This window comes from Platalea leucorodia (assembly GCF_965183815.1).
Source record: "Platalea leucorodia genome assembly, chromosome: 4".
In the NCBI taxonomy this organism is placed as follows: Eukaryota; Metazoa; Chordata; class Aves; order Pelecaniformes; family Threskiornithidae; genus Platalea; species Platalea leucorodia.
The window spans coordinates 69341416-69357795 of NC_138826.1; the positions used below are offsets into that span (position 1 = coordinate 69341416).

Sequence of the window (16380 nt, forward strand, 5' to 3'; positions counted from 1 at the left end):
GGGGACGGAGCCGGGGCAGAGCGCAGGCGCCCTGCGTGCGGCCTGCTTGTGGCTCCCGCGCCAGGCGCTACCTCTGAGGGGGCACATGGCACCCGGGGAACCGCACTGGGGAGTCTGGGGGCACGGCGGGTGGCCCAGCCCCCCGTGCGAGCCCCCCACTCCGGCCCCAGCCCTGGGCCCGTGCGCTTCCACCAGCCGGGCACCGGGCGGGCGAGGGGGAGGAGGCCCCAGGGCCAGGCCCTGGGGCCAAGCCGTTGGGCAGGCCCCGGCGCACGGTATACCGAACCCCGCCCGCGGCAGGAGCGGCGAGGAAGGCCAAACGCGTGGCGGCTGCCGCCCCAAGGCCGCGCCGCCCGGTGCGGGGCGGCGGCAACCCCGGCCGCTCTCAGAGCCCGGGGAACGGCGCTCCCCGCCCGGGCCATCGATGCGCTCGGCATTCCGCACCCCGCCCTCTCCCCCGCCCCGCGGGTGCCATGCTGGAGGTGCTCGGCGCTCGGCTGGCTGCCCCTGGCCCCGGCGCCGGGCGGGTGTCCCTTGTCTCCCTCTCCAAGATGGCGGCCGCGGGCGGCGGCGGCGCGGCGGGAAGCGGCGGCGCGGAGTGAGGCGGCCGCGGCGCCTCCCCACCCTGCGGCTCGGCACCGGCGGGCCGGCAGCCCCCGTCGGCGCTGGGCGGCCCCGCTGCCGGGGCACGCTCCGGCCCGCTGCAGGGGTGGAGCCGCGGTCTGGAGTGAGGCCGGAGCCCGCTCGGGTGAGAGGGCGCGCGGGCGGGAGCGGGGCGGCCGAGCCCGCTTCAAACGGAGGTGGCGGGAGGGGCGCGGGCGGCGGCGGGGCCCGGGTCCTGACGGCGCGGGGCGCATGCGCGGGGCTGGGCCGCGGGGTGCCCCGGGACGGGCCCGGCCCCGTCTCTGCGGAGGGGCCGGTGCCGACGCTTGCCCCCTCCGCCGCGCTGGGGATTCCCGGCGGGGCCCGCCTGCCCCCGCGCTCCCCCAGGCCGCTGGGGCGCCGGCGGGAAATGGGGCGAGGGAGCCCGGCCCGAGCCGCCGCCGCCCCTGCGGTTCCACCCGCGGCGGCCTGTCGCCGGTGGGGCGCGCAGGGTCCCGCGAGGGCGCGAAGCGCGGAGGTCCCTGCGGAGACCGGGGCGCTGCAGAGGAGCAACGCGTGGCCTCGGTCCCGCAAGCGTGTGCGTGAAGGAACGGGAGGCGTGAAGAGAGAGCGTCTCCACTGAACCTGTGCGATTACTGCTGAAACCGAAGAACTTGAAGCAGGGGAACCTAATTAGGATTTATAGGACGAGACAACTTAAGGATACGTTTTGTGTTTGCAGGGTTAGAGGTCTGGGTTTTAAGCCCCTTTAGGCATTATCTGCCAACCTCTATACCTGCCAAGCAGGTAAGATTTAAGAAGAGAGTAAAAGGTACGCATGTAGTTATAAACAAATCTTTGTTTCTCCAAGTCATCCATTCATGAATGACTGTCTTCAATTTTGTTTTGCTGAAGAGTATCTAGATTAGGCCGTTGTCCTCTTGAGCACAATGCTTTACTCTCATGTGTGTTCCCACTGCAGTCCATATGACACCTGAACATCTTGAAACGTAGACAAGATCTGGGTCAAGATTGTGAGCCCACAAGTGGCAAGATACTCTTTTTTTATTGCAAAGTGCAGTGCTGTAGTGTGTGTATATATGCAGTACTCTTGTGTGTAGACATAAATTCTGCCTACAAATTGCTGTGCTTGCTACCAACAATGTATAGTGGTCAGAATACTGACTTAAAACATTTTGTGGCATATGGTTTCCCAAAACCTGAAGAAATAACATGTATTTTTGTGAATTTAAACAGAAACATCTCCTGTGTACCTGCAAGCTTGATTTAGTTGGGACTTTGTTGTTTCACTTAAGTCACCACTATAGAATGAATATGTTGTACATTCTCAGCCTCAGCCAGTTATTTATAAAATTGAGGTATGTGCAGGGATGTACAAGCATAAGTTCCCTGCACTCAAGGTATTAAAATGTAGCTTCAGTGTGGCAAGTTTACCGTGACAGCTAGAATGAACAAGCTGCATGGTCTTTGTGGTTGGATCCTTTCACGTGCGCATACACACAAACACACAAAATCAGTTAGGTGCCATTGGTTTAATCGCTTATGAGCAGAAGGTCAATCTTTTCATGTTAAGCTGGTCGCTGACTGAAGAACAAAAGCTGTTTACTCTGAGAGAACCAGAGCACAGCTGTTCCATAAGGGCACTGTCCTGCTATATGCCAGCAACTGTGGAACAGAATGACTCAGAGGAGGCCTGAAACCTGGGGGCTGACAGGGGTTGGGGTGCTGCGGAAGCCCGAGCAAAAAGGAGTGCTTTCTTCCGTTCCCTCTCCCAGGCTGGCATTCAGAATGGCTGCAGTGGTAGTGTTGGGAAACACATCAGAAGGATGCACACCTTCACTACAAAATGTACGATCCTTTAGTTAAAAAGATTTGAAGTAATTCTTTCGTATTACAACGATTCCTGCGTGGTTCCTTCTTTTCCTTCACTTCGTCTGAGATTCAAGGGTTTGGAATCTCTCTTTAAACATCCCACTCTTCGCTACAGTGGCTCCTGACAAAAAATGGCTTTGACATAAGTTTGAGTGCAGTTCTGTGTGTCATGAAAATCACACTAGGCTGTCTTCTCACCCTCTTTCTATTTTTGTAAATAAATTACTTCAGTGATTTGGAGATTTTACAAGGAAGAGGTGGTCTTTTATATCTTTAAAATAATAGAACAACCTCCAATTTAATTTAAAAAAAAAAAAAAATCTGTCAAGCCTGAAGGGTCAGCATGAACCAAACGGAAGGCAGACTCCTTTCCTTTCCCACTGTCTTCCAGAGAATCTTCAGTTGGTTCAGAGGAAGTTCCCCATTTTACATCATGATTCTTCTTTATGGGAGGGTTATTTTCATTCTCTGTTTCTCAGACCTTTTCCTGTAGATGGGAACGGGGGAAGGAGCCCAGACGTGGCAACACATTCTCAGGCTCCTGCAGGACCACCATGGCTTATGATGACTCCAAGAAGAAAGAAGGTATGACTGCTTCATAATCTCAGAGGGAGTTGCCAAAAAAAAAAAAGGGTACCCTCTGCAGCCCTTGCCAGGCCATGCAGTCAGAGTGGGAAAGGAAGCTAATGTGCTGTGGAGCCCTTAAATTTAACCTGGCCGAGTTGCTGGAGGATCCCACACCCTTGACTTCCAGGTGTAAAGTACTGGGATTAGAACTTGAGAGAAATGGGTGGTATTTCCTAATGCAAACACCTTGATGGGAAACTCTGCCACTGCAGCCTTTCTTCTCCCTGGCAGGTCAATGGAATGGGAGACCAGGGATAGGGATATGTTTAGTCATGGTAACATTTCTAGGTCCAGTTGTCTTTAGGAGGAAATAGACGAGGGTTAGAAATGAAATCTTGAGTGATTGTGTTATAGCATTAGAGCGCTGAGCCCCATCCCTGTGGTCAGAGAGTACAGATTGTTATCTTTTAGACCCCTGTGCTTTTTGGGTTTTGTGTATCACTCTGTGCCAATGTCCGCTGTTATCTTAATTTGTGCATAGTCTGCATGTCTATCATTCCTTAATGGGGTATTTCATTTCTTCCTTTTTCCCATTTCACGTAAATCTTAGAGTTCCTAGAGAGTGACCGAAGTGTTGATGACGTGGGGCTGGCAACTGGCAGGATACAGCGAGAGAAAAAGCGCTCTTACAAGGATCTGCTGCAAGAGGAAGACGAGGTAGCAACTCAGGTCAGGAAGCCCTCAGAGAAAAGGCTGAAGGTGTAAGGATATGTGTAAAACTAGTGATGGAATGGAATGGATGGGTTTCTTGTTCTTTTTTATATAGAAATGCATGTAGAAGACAGCGAGAGCAGCTAATTGTGTCCTGTATTGTTCAGTAACTTTCCTGGGGAAAAGGAGGGGGTCAATCCCAATTACAACTGATTCTGATTTTTCTAGCCTCAGAAAATAGAGTAGTAGGATGCTGTCCTAGTCTTGATGTAGAACCTTGCAAGTCATAAGATAGCACGAATAACTTTTTACATGAAAAAAAAAAAGGTTTTTAGAATTCATGCTTGTATAAATAGTCAGCAGAGGTTGAATATAATGTTAACTGATGCACTGTTGTCTTCCTGATTCTGCAGACAGCCTGAAACGATAGCTCTTGAGAGGTATGAACTTGCCCTATTCACCTCTTTGGGGCCTTAATTCTGAAATCATATAGTGATGACTTAAGTTTCTTCAAAACTTTCTTCTTTGAGCTAAAATTTCTGCTGTTAGCTCAAAGGTGACTATCTTATGATTATTTTTAATTTTTTTTAATCTGGAAAAGAAGTTCTACTTTAAAATGAAAATGTTCTTCTGCCATGCAGATGGAATTCTGTAGAGGAGCTTCATTATCAGACCATAACTTGGTCAAGAGACAAATAATAATTGGGTGACATGACATATTAAGGTCAATTTTTTTGGCCTGTTATTTTAATTGTCAACTCTCTGTACCTCTTTTCACTTCTTTTGTCTTTTTCAGCATATTAAACGTGAACTGCTCACCTTCATTTTCAAGGCTTGACAGCCTATGCATGCTTAGTTATTTCTTAGCTTTATTAAGAGGTAGATGTCTGTCTTTTATCAACTCATCAGCTGATCTCCAAGTGCTGGCTTTCATTGCTCATTTCTTAAAACTTCAAAATGTGCTTTTTCAAGTTTTCTTGTGTATTGCTCCTCTCACTTGGGGGGAGCTCCCTAGAGAGATCTGTCTTTCAGTTTCCTTATAGCCCTGTTGTGCTGCAATGCCTACAGAAAGTTTGATGCCAGTTAGGTGGCTGATGTGCTGAAACCAATCCTGACTAATACCATTTTTTGTATTCTTCCACCTATCCGTACCATGCTTTTTGTCTCTTACCTTAAACCTACACTGGGGGCTCTTGGGGACAGAGTATGTTTCCTTTGCTTGTTTTAGCACCTAGAATAATGATCCTGGTTCATACCTAGGGTTCCTTGATGTTACAGTAGTACAAATAACTCTTGATATGTCCTACAAATTATTACCTATGTCAGTAGTCCATGTGAATATCATATTGGTTCCCTCTTTTTTGTCAGCAAATTTTTTCTTCTTATTCTAGGACAGTGAGATTTTTCCGGGGACAGAACCTCATAAAAAGAAGAGAAAGCACTCCTCGGATGAGTTCTGCTACAGAGGTAAGATAGTAATCAGGCAGGAGAAGAGGCTAACAGATCATGACTTTGAGGAAAGGATACTGTTAAACCAATGTCATCAAGCTTTGTGGTTAGCACTTTATGGGGGGAAGGTATATCAACCTGTCTTAGGAGAAGTAATCAGAAACCTGACACTGATCAGCACCAGACAGCAAAAGATTAGGGAATGATATTTTCAGAGTCTAGCTTAACAAGTTGCCATTGTTGGGGGTAGAGATCTTCCACCCCCCTTTTCATTGACAAGTTGTAGTTTTCTAACCCATGCCTTCCCTTTTGGCATTTTCGTTTCTTTTTTCCCTGTTGCATTACAGTCTGTAATTTTACTTGTAGATAGTATTACTTTATCTGAATTTATAAAAATAGAATGCATCAGGGTGAAAAAGAAATGCTTTTGGGTTCAGTTTAAATACGGAAACATTATTCTCACAATTAATAAGCTGGCCAGGAAATGACAATTCTGTTCATAAAAGCTTAACAGGTTTAAGAATTATTTTTGGCCCAATGAAAAAAGAAAGCCAAGCTGAAATTTTGTCAAAATCTGTTTTCAGAATGAAAAAGCTTGTATTTTCAATTCATTGGTCTCACCTTGGCTAAAAATGGCACAAAACCCTTGCACTTGAGATGTAATTTCAGGCTCAATAAGATACATTTTCATCAAAATATGTTATTTCACAATAGAATACAGTTTGACGAAACTTCAAGAACTTTCCTACTTTGTCTTCCTGCCTTAAATTATTTGACCAGCTCAGGTATTACAGCTCCTGAATTGCATCAGTAAGGCTGCGCTGATCTGGCTATGAGCTTCAGAGATCTTCTGTTTAAGCCAGGATGCAAATCTGTTAGCTGTAATCACAAGTCTTGCAGGATTCCCACTTCACTTCTTTGGGCTACTGTAATGCTGTCTTTAAGGGAATCATCTTGACGTACATTTCTCTTGATCTTTTTCAGGTGTTTCGCCTTTGGATCTACCATCAAAGAAGAAGAAAAAAGCAGTTTCTAGCCCATCCTCAGCTGATACAACCATGGATTTGCTCAAGGCTATCACCTCACCTTTGGCCACAAGCTCAAAGTCCTCAAAGAAGACCTCTGAAAAATCATCTTATTCTTCCTCTGGCCATTCTGAAAGCAAAAAGGAGCACCACAAGAAGAAGCTGAGTGGGAGCAGTGGAGAGCACTCAGTGGACGATGGCAGCTTCCACAAATCTAAAAAAATGAAACCTCTCTATGTGAACACAGAGACACTTACTCTTCGTGAACCTGATGGCTTGAAGATGAAGCTCATCCTTTCACCAAAAGAGAAAAGTAGTGCAGCAGATGATGATTCTGTCTCCTACTCTTCAGCACCAGCAGCTGCAAAGAAATCTTCAAAGAAATCAGCTCGAGATGAGCAAGGCTCATTCCTGCTGGGTCATGAACTGCAGAGCTTCCTGAAGTCATCCCGGAAGAAGCACAAACCACCTCCAGACCCACATCCAGCTTCTGAGAGTTTTGGTGCTGACACCTCCCATTTTTCAGAGGGCCATGGGAGCGAGTATGAGATTTCAGGTATGGAGGCACCGCCAGAATCTGGTTCCTCTTCTGGTGGGGAGTTGGAGGCTGGAGAGCTAGTGATAGATGACTCCTACCGGGAAATCAAGAAGAAGAAGAAGTCAAAAAAAAGTAAGAAAAAAAAAGACAAGGAGAAACACAGAGAGAAGAAGCACTCTAAGTCTAAAAAGAGTTCTGGGCATGCTCCTGTGGCAGTAGCAGAAGTAACAGTGTCACCACCACCTCCTCCCAGTACCCCCTATGTTCTTCCTCCACCTCCTCCTGCTGTTTTTCACTCAGATGGTCAAGGTGAGAAGAGGAGGAAAAAGGAAGACAAGGAGAAAGACAAAGCTGAGAAATGGGAAAAGGAAAAGGAAAGAGAAAAGGAAAGAGAAAGAGAAAAAGAAAAGGAAAGAGAAAAGGAAAAAGAAAGAGAAAGAGAAAAAGAAAAGGAAAGAGAAAAGGAAAAAGAAAGAGAAAGAGAAAAAGAAAAGGAAAGAGAAAAGGAAAAGGAAAGAGAAAGAGAAAAAGAAAAGGAAAGAGAAAGAGAAAGAGAAAAAGTAAGGAAAAATTGGAGGAAAAATAGAAATTGGGTGATGGGTAATGGTGAATTAGGCACTCCATTACAAAGGCATGTTAAATTGAAACAGAAGGATAACTAATATCAGGATCGATGGTTTCACTGAAGCATGTTTGGAAAAATGTGTCAGCCACTGTGATTTCTGTGTGTAGCAAAAGGAATATATATCATTCTGGTTTTGTGGCACAGGCAGTCTTTAGCCAATAGAGGTTCTTTGAAAAGGTTGTACTTAATTTGCTTGGTACAGGTTATGTACTAAGCACAACTGCATCGTTTTCTAAGGTAACCGGTTCTAGCTATTGCCAGGCAGACTTTTAGACTAGTGATCTAGTCCATCATCACAGTGCCTGTAAAATGAGTTGAGCTCTAACCTGATAAGTGAAAATGTTTACCCATTTACTCCTGTATGAAATGAAATCCTGTCAAATGAAATTCTAATTCTTACAGACTACCACATTCTTAGTTTTGTCTTGTACTCATAAGTTCAGTTTTCCATGGTTAGTGTATAAAAATATGAGCAGGAGAAATGGTAGCTAGCATACGAATGAGTTTACAGGTGATACAACTGTAGCAGTGTAAGTATATAAATGGCAAAAAACAGTTTCTATATGTTCAGATAAGACAAGAGTTGCTTTGTGTCAGGAAATGGGCAGCCATAGCCCAGATTTGTTCAGCCATTATTCTGTTCTATTTGGTAAGCTTTCTCTGGTCATAGCTTGGCAACTGCTTATGCCACTGCTGTCAATGTACTTACCTTGTCTATTTTCCTGCCAATTTGAAGTGTTTTGTAAGGATGCAAGGAATGGAACAAAACATTATGATGAAGACTGAATTGTTTTGACAGATCTATGATAGGTACTGTGACTAGTATGACAGAGATATTTTTTTAATTATTTCAAGTTTTAAAACTGAGATTAACAGAGCTGTATGTTGATCCTGGATTTAGAATAGCAGGTTGTTGTAACTTATGAATTAAATGCATTGATAGAGTTGTTGCAAGATGAGCCTCATACTAAGACTGCTTCTGGCTGATTCCTATGCTTTCATAAACACTAAATTCAGCCAGACCATGCAAACCACTGATCTAAGGTGTGATCAGGTTCCTGATCTAAGCACCGCATCTTTCTTTAAGTCTTCAGTAAATGCCAAATTATTATGAAATTTGAGTAGGTCTCATTATAATTAAAAATCTTTGTTTTCTTTTCTTCTTCTGACTAGCCAAAGAAGAAAAACATGTCTGCCTATCAAGTGTTCTGTAAGGAATATCGTACAACTATTGTGTCTGAGCACCCTGGAATAGGTGAGAGAATAATCTAGCCTTCTCTTCTCTTGCTTATACATCGGTCGGATTAATTAGCAGAACATGTCATCTCTGTTTCATACCGACCTCTGAATTTTGACAGAATGCAAAGAATCTGGCAATTTTCTTTCGATAGGAGGTGGCAAAGGGGACAGGAGTGGATTTCATGATTTGATTTTGTTGCAGTTTAATCAAACTGTGAATCTGGATAAAGAAATTGGTAGCTCGCTCTTTCTTTACTTAAAAAGTTATCTTCATTGTGTCACTTTCCTGTATATACACGTGCAACTTCATATTCTTGGTATCAGCTTCTTTTTTCATTTTGAACAGTAATGGGAATGCACACTGGCAATCATTTTCAGGACAGTGTGGAGAGTTCCAGTTGTGGAATGGGTTGCTTCCTAAATGTGTATGCATGGACCAGTAAATTTCATATGTTCTCTGTATGATTTTATGATTTCGTTTGTTTTAAAGATTTGTTTTAAACATTTTTCTTCTTTCCTTCTGCCAGATTTTGGAGAGCTAAGTAAAAAACTGGCAGAAGTGTGGAAGCAGCTACCTGAGAAGGATAAACTGGTGAGTGTGTGTGAGATGATTTTGTAAAATGGTTTCTGTAGACTAGGTGCTTAGGTCAGAACATGCTGGCAGCATTGCCACCATACGTTGAAAATGCTACCTATGTCCCCAAAGTATGTAAAGATGGAAAGTATGGAAACCTTGCCCTTGCAATCATAAAAGCATCCATTTTCTTCTCATGATATTGCTTCACCAGTTAGCTACATAACATCATTCTGCCTCCAGGTCCTGTCATCAGGTAACAGAATTACCTAATGTTATGAATCTCTCTTTTCATACCATGGTAACTGCAGATCTGGAAACAGAAAGCTCAGTATCTCCAACACAAGCAGAATAAAGCAGAGGCCACCACTGTGAAGAGAAAGGCATCATCTTCAGATGGTGCACCAAAAATAAAAGGTAATTGTTGCACTTTATTTGCTCTGGTCTTCTTTCTTGGACAGGGAAGATAGTGTTGCCTGTGGAATAAGGAGCAGAGGTCCTTTCCTGCTTCACACCCCTACCTGCTTTCTCACAAGTCATGACAGTTAACTCATCATATTACTCAAAAACAATGTTTCTGTGAGAGTGAGAATGATGTCAGCACTTTTAACAAAGATTTCCTTGTCTAATTTGCAGAATGGTATTGTTTCTAGCAGTTTAGGGATTGAAATGTAAAATAAGAGGCAGCAGGGAAGTTGTAGTGAGATTAGTTTGCTGCTAGAGGAAAAAGGGTTGTTCTTGGCTTGGCATCTTTCTTTATCAAATCTCCCAAACAAAATCTCCCAAATTGCATTCAGCTGAGGTAGATACTTTGTATATGTAGAAGGAAAGTTTTGACTCCATAGACCACAGGGCAAGGTCCACAGAACTCTTTAAACATCTCATGCCTTTGAGATTTGAACTTTACTACGTAAATAGGCTTGTAAGTAGAAGAATGAAAGAAGAGGATATGGAATTTTAATTTGTGTGTTTCCAGCTTCTCCAACAGGAGTGATTTCCCCTCATAAAAAATCCCCCACCAGCACTGTGGTGGTATCTTCCTCACCAGCCAAAGTCCCCGAGACAGAGCCTATTGATGTAGCTGCACACTTACAGTTGCTGGGTGAATCTCTGAGCCTCATTGGACACAGACTGCAGGAAACAGAGGTGAGTCTGTAACCAGCGATGTCACAGTGATGTCATGTGATCTACACACAGGATTGGGGGGGATTTTTTTTTTTTTTTTACTTAAAAGTTTAGCCAATGGTTTTCTGTTAGGAAGAGAAATTAGAGATGGCGTGTCATGTTTCTTTGATGCATTGCTGTTTGTTTTCAGTGAAATAAAAAACCTTGTTTCTCAGTAAACAGTAGGCATCAAAGAAAGACAGGTCCTTTGCAGCTCTAGGTCCTTGAAGGCAATTCTTAGTTCAAAAAACTCTTCAGTCTCTTCTCACTATATGTTCACCTTGGATCTGGTACTTCCTTGCTATCTTTGCCAGTCTCTGCAGAGAAGGCCTTTACCAAGATGTTTTTTGCACGTCCTGTTGTTTTCTGGCAGTATCATGTTGCCAGTGCTTTGGATAGGGGCTACTATTGTTTCAGCTTACCTGGTAATGTAGAAGATGTTGTATTTTAGAATCATAGAATTATTTAGGTTGGAAAGGACCTTTAAGATCATCGAGTCCAACTGTTAACCTGACACTGCGAAGTGCACTACTAAACCATGTCCCTAAGCACTACATCTATCATTTAAACCATTTTAATGGTTTCCTACTGTTAAATGATAGTGATTCTATGAATGCACACGCACACACACACGCACATTCAGAACTCAGCCCAGCCTGTAAGGAGAACACATTTGGCTCAAATAGTATGATTGAATTTTATGGCTAATGTGATGATCATCTCATCCCTCTATGTTTGCTTGTTTTATAAGCAGCAAAATAAATGTTCTTGCGTTTTGTTTCTGGTGTGGCCGATTGAGGTTGTTCTTCAGAGGAACAACCAGAGTGAAATCTCCTCCTTTACAGAAAGGCAGACAAACAAATTCCCATTCCTGAAAGTATATCAATGACTAAAGCATTTGTTAGACTTGGCATTTCTTTAGACTTCAATAATAAAACAACTGTTGTCTTTAGGACTCATGTACTTACAAAATAGATGGTATGAAATGGCAAAGAAATTACATTACAAAAAATCATGGAATTGTTTTATGCAGCTGACAACTTTCTGACTTTTCTGTTGTTCCTTACTTTTTTCCTACACCAGTATGTTGCCTATCGAATTCTTAATTTTTTTGAGCCAACAGTCTCTCTGTGAAGCGCACAGCATAGTTCTGTTACTGTGTAAATAATGACAGTGGACTAGAGGAGCTCAAGAGTGAAGATACTGTATCTGCATGAGAATCAGTACAGTTGTGAAAGAACCGTAATTTCCACTACTCATCCCTATCCGTTTTTTTGTTTCCTTACTTCCAGGGAATGGTGGCTGTTTCAGGAAGTTTGTCAGTACTTCTGGATTCAATCATCTGTGCTTTGGGCCCGTTAGCATGTCTGACCACACAACTGCCTGAGTTGAACGGATGCCCTAAGCACGTTTTGGTGAGTTCCTTGTCGTTATTTCCATTCTAGCACTGTTAATTTCAGTAGAGTCCAGCTAGAGTTTTTTGATGAATCAGTCTTATGATGTGATTATAATTCCAGTGCAATAAGAAAATTGTCTTGGTCATACACTTTTATAGAGGAATATTTCTTGAAATTCTTTAGGATGTTACTGTTGTACAGTACTGTGCAACTTTTTTTCTCCCAGTGGCAACTGACGTAATATTTGTAGCATTGACTGCAGTGTGCATAGATCCTGTTTTAGTGACTGAATCAATCCATCTGAATCCAATAAAAGCACCTGTACACATACCAGTATTTTTGAAAGTTCTAATTTTCCATAAAAATAAAAAGCACATTCTAGCTTCTCTGTATCACACAGTCTGTTTTAACTTTAGTAGCATAAGAAATAACTTGTGATCACAGGATTCCTAATGTGATTGAGTAGGGCCTTTTACATGTGGCTGTAACCTTCTCCAAGGAAAGAAAAATAGTCTGTGTTTTAAGGAACTGCATAACTACAGGTTCTTTTCCACTTTAAACTACACTTAACATTGAGCCCTGATTTAGCAACAGCTTGTGTCATATATGTAGCTTGGTGTGGACATAGATTAAGGTGGCAGCAGCATAAAATGAATCAGGAGTCATGCCTACAACAGGAGACATGAATAAAGCAGAGAAGGAGAGGAGCAGAAACGAAAAATAAATACATAGTCCGCAAAAATTAAGAGATTAAAAACAAATCTGGTAGAGAGAACAACAAAAATGGGATATGAATTGGAATGTTACAACAGGGCAGCCCAAACATTGATTCATTCTGAGAAAGGACTATTAACAACAACAACAAAGTTGACAGCTTAGGCTGAGAGCTCCCACAAACTGGCTGTCTGCACAAAAGCTGAGTCAGTGGGGTGTTCCCATCCTAAGCCATGGAAAAACATCCTATGCTTTTTTTCCTTCTTGCTTGCCAAGTGCATTCAGAGCAATGACACCACATGACTAATGGTGCATATATTGGAAACTTGATCAACTTATTGTTATAAGGAGCAATGGAGGATTAAGGTACTTACCCTTCACTTCTGAAAACTGGTATTCATGCTTGAAAATAAATAATTTATTCTGATTTTTACCATCAGATACATAATGACAGTGGTGTTTTAAGACATGGATAAAATTGTCAGTGGTCGTGTTGCATGTAGAATGCAATTTAACTTTTCAGTCAGTAGGTGGCATTGTTAAATTCTAGAATCACAACTGGTGCAGATCCAGCCCCTCTGTATTCGGCGATTAAAAGGTGGTATTCCTAAGGCCTTCTTCAGCCACCCAGGCATAGGCTTGAGCTTACTGAAATACTGCATTCGAAGAACATGCAGATAATATACTGCTGGGTCTTGCTTTCTGATGTGCACAAGAAGGACTCTTATTCTCAGAATTCTATTACGATTTGCAAGGAAAACTGGAGGGCACTTCTTTTTCCCATCTGACGCTCTATTAGTGGGTGTGTTTGAGGGTTTTTCTCTTTAGTTTAACACTACAGAATTTCATAAAGGACTTGTTGAGTGTAAAGTCAAGTAATTTTTTTTTATATGCTACAACTTTGATCTCTTTGCTCAGGTCCTTCATCTGTAGTCTTCCCTGTGCTTGATGTGATATGGTCGATGTGGTTTGTTTCAAATTCAGAGATAGAGTATGGGGTTTGTAAGGAGGAGGTCACTTGAGGAAAGCCTGAAGCATTTTCATTTTTTCCAGATGCTTACAAATACTGAGGCTACCTTTATGTTTAGTTAACTTACATTTCCAAAAATATGAAAATAAGCCTAGCGGTGGTGGTGACGACTAGGCAGATTTGGTTGTCTCATCATGTGGTAACTTGTAAGACAAGTGAACATGCTTAGTACCCTTGTCCGTGTAATTTTTTAAGGATTTCGAGTCATTACCTGACACTAAAAAATATTGAATTTCTTTTCCCAGTCAAACACACTAGACAACATCGCCTACATCATGCCTGGACTTTGACGGGAAAGGATCCTGGGATGTACTCAACCTCTGCGTAACTGACTTGTGTACATATGCACTACGCGGGCACTCCCAAAGGGCTCCGTGTGTAGGGTTTTAAAGTTTTATATCTGTATAGTATATACATAGGATTGTAACTATTTGACTTTTATTTTATGAAAAGTTGTGAAGTTAAGCTGAGAAAACACTTCTGTGTTGGTGGGTGAAATGTCCTCCAATCTAAAAATATTTTGTATGAAGAATTCAGAAAGCTTTTGAGATACTCGCCTTAAATTCAGATCCTTTAGTGGGGGAGGCAGCCAGACAATGGACTTCTCGATATAAAGAGAAAAACGTCACCCTGAGAGGGGTCATTGAAACAGCTGGCCCAGAGAGGTTGTTGACTCTCCATCCTTGATGATATTCAAAAACTGAATGAGCAGCCTGCTCTAGTTGGACTTCCTTTAAGCAGGGAGATGGCCCAGATGGCCTCCTGATATCCTTTCCAACCTAAAGTATTCTGATATTCTATGGGCAGGTAGAGATGATAATATATTTTGGACCAAGGAAGAGAACTGAACTCTTCACCAGCCCTATTTCTAACTGTTTTTCAGTTTAAAATCTACTGCTTGAGGGGAAAGCTTGATAGCTGATCAAAGATACAGAGGTCTTTGCCTCTTGGTCACTTCTTCCAACCCCCCCTGTTCAGTCAGTAATAACTGAAAGTTGTCAGCATCAGCGGGCTGGTCTGGTAGCTGGCACTTGAAGTAAAGTGGAAGATGACAATGAATTAATCTTTTCTTGTGGACTTGCACCCAAATCGTCACTAGCACGATATATCAACCAACTGCATTGGCTTGAAGGAATGAACCTCTTGCTGATTTTTCCAGGGCCTGGTCAGCCTGCTTTGATGGAGAGGAGCATCAAAGCAGATGGGAAAAACTTGGATTGCTTCTGCCCATCTTGCAACTGTTTTGTGAACAGACAGCTTTGGTTTCTGAGGTCGCTGATCCCCCATCCCTTTCACCAGCAGTATTGAAAGAGCCATGGTGCTGCTGTGAGGCAGTGACTAATGACCAGTTTGAAGCAGATGCGACTGAGTAAGGCACATGTGGGTTGATGGAACCAATTCCCCTTCCTTCCGGCCACATACTTGGTGTTTGGTTTTCCGCTCCTCTAGAAGAGGAGCCGCAGGAGAGCACTTGATTCTCATATAGGCTTTTGTGTGTCTGTATGTATGTGTATGTGGTGTTCATATCATATGTATTTAACTTTTACCAATATCTGTAACAGATTTTAATTTATCCTGTACATTTCTCTGTGTGTGTGTATATATATATATATACATAATTTAAAAGCAAAATCCCCTCCCTCCACCAACAATCTGTGGAAAATACAAATCGGGTTTGCCTCACCCTGTTTCCTGCAGGTATCAGCTCTACGTGCAGTAGTAAGCATTGGCATTGTATGGGGAAACGCCAGGAAGATTTTAAGTGTTTGTAGAAACAGGCTATCTTGTGAAGGCAGGTAGAACAACTGAAGTATAATTTGGCTCTAGCCTTTCCAGCCTTGTAACGAGCACTTTTTTGCTTCCAATCGGAAGTCCAGCATCTGTTTTTCAGGGCAGTTGAAAGTGAGCTGTCCCTCATTGTGGCCCCAAATCTTATTTAAATTAAATCCGCTGGTGTGCAGGAGGGTTTTTCTCCCCATTCCTCTTCACTATGCCTTCCCCAGCTGTGCCTGTACAAGGTAGTCTGTCTCTTACGCAGCTTTTCTCAGTGCAGCGTGAGGTTTTCTCAGTCAGTCAGTGGAGGAGGCAGAAGGCTCTCAGACCACCATACGAGTTCTCAACCCAAGCCTCAGACCAGACATGTTTTAACAGTACATGACTAATCCCAGCGAGCCTGGAATTGGGAAGGGCCCAGGAGGGAAACAGCCCGATCTGCTTCGGATCCTGGCCCACGCTAAAGCGTTTGCTGTTGGCACAGAATCACTGGCTCTTTCCAGCCCCTTGCAACTGGGAGCATGGTGGTGAAGGGAGGAACAGGAGGGGATCAGCTGTAGCTTTGTCGTCTGTGCAACGGAAAACTCTTGGAGAGTTTGAAAAACACACACAGCCCTGGTGTATTGTATTTTTATTTAAAATTTGTACACTTTGTATAATCTGTATCTTGTGGTTATTTGGTACTAGAGGGAAAACTTTGGCAAGACTTAGCAGTTTTTATATTTTTGTTATCTCCTTGCTGTTTGATCCCGATTACATTGCAATTATACAAAGAAACTTTTTTATACTGTACTTACAATACAATTTTTTTTTTAACATGTGGTGTATCGTCGTTCATTTCTGGCATGCACCGCGTTCTCCGTTACTACCAGCATTCGCTGTTCCTCAGCAAAACGCGTCCAATTCCAAACTCGCTGGGGGCGGGCAGGCCGCAGGCCGCCTACGCCGTTCCCGGTAGCGCCGTTCAGCCAAAGCGTCGCAGGAAGGCCGCTGGCCGTGCGGGGCCCTTTCTGCAGGGAGCCGCCCCGGCCAGGCCCCCCCCGTGCCTCGGCCCCACCGCGGGGCCGGGCCGGGCCGCGCCGGTTGCCCCGCCCGGGCG

At 43.6% G+C, this 16380-nt stretch overlaps 1 protein-coding gene across 7 annotated transcripts; it reads left to right on the plus strand.

Moving 5' to 3' along the window:
- The first annotated feature begins 546 nt into the window (after positions 1-546).
- On the plus strand, positions 547-16058 carry HMGXB4 (HMG-box containing 4). Of its 7 annotated transcripts, XM_082309777.1 has the most exons (12): positions 724-748; positions 2379-2451; positions 2955-3060; positions 3653-3771; positions 5145-5220; positions 6187-7325; positions 8564-8645; positions 9157-9221; positions 9515-9620; positions 10180-10349; positions 11660-11782; positions 13754-16058. In XM_082309777.1, exons 2-12 carry the CDS (start codon positions 2392-2394, stop codon positions 13796-13798), a joined length of 2091 nt encoding a protein of 696 aa, XP_082165903.1. In that variant the 5' UTR covers positions 724-748; positions 2379-2391; the 3' UTR covers positions 13799-16058. The 7 variants fall into 7 exon arrangements, with proteins under 7 accessions (XP_082165904.1, XP_082165905.1, XP_082165906.1 ...); XM_082309778.1 differs by lacking the exon at positions 2379-2451 and having other exon boundaries at positions 547-748; XM_082309775.1 differs by lacking the exon at positions 724-748 and having other exon boundaries at positions 787-2451.
- The last annotated feature ends 322 nt before the right edge of the window (positions 16059-16380 follow it).

Excerpts from the sequence above, each read along its gene's own strand:
- HMGXB4 (XM_082309775.1), top strand. The coding sequence starts at position 2,281 with ATGACTCAGAGGAGGCCTGAAACCTGGGGGCTGACAGGGGTTGGGGTG. Across the intron at positions 9,621-10,179 it reads TGGTGCACCAAAAATAAAAG|CTTCTCCAACAGGAGTGATT; the intron begins GTAATTGTTGCA and ends GTGTGTTTCCAG. Across the intron at positions 10,350-11,659 it reads ACAGACTGCAGGAAACAGAG|GGAATGGTGGCTGTTTCAGG; the intron begins GTGAGTCTGTAA and ends CCTTACTTCCAG.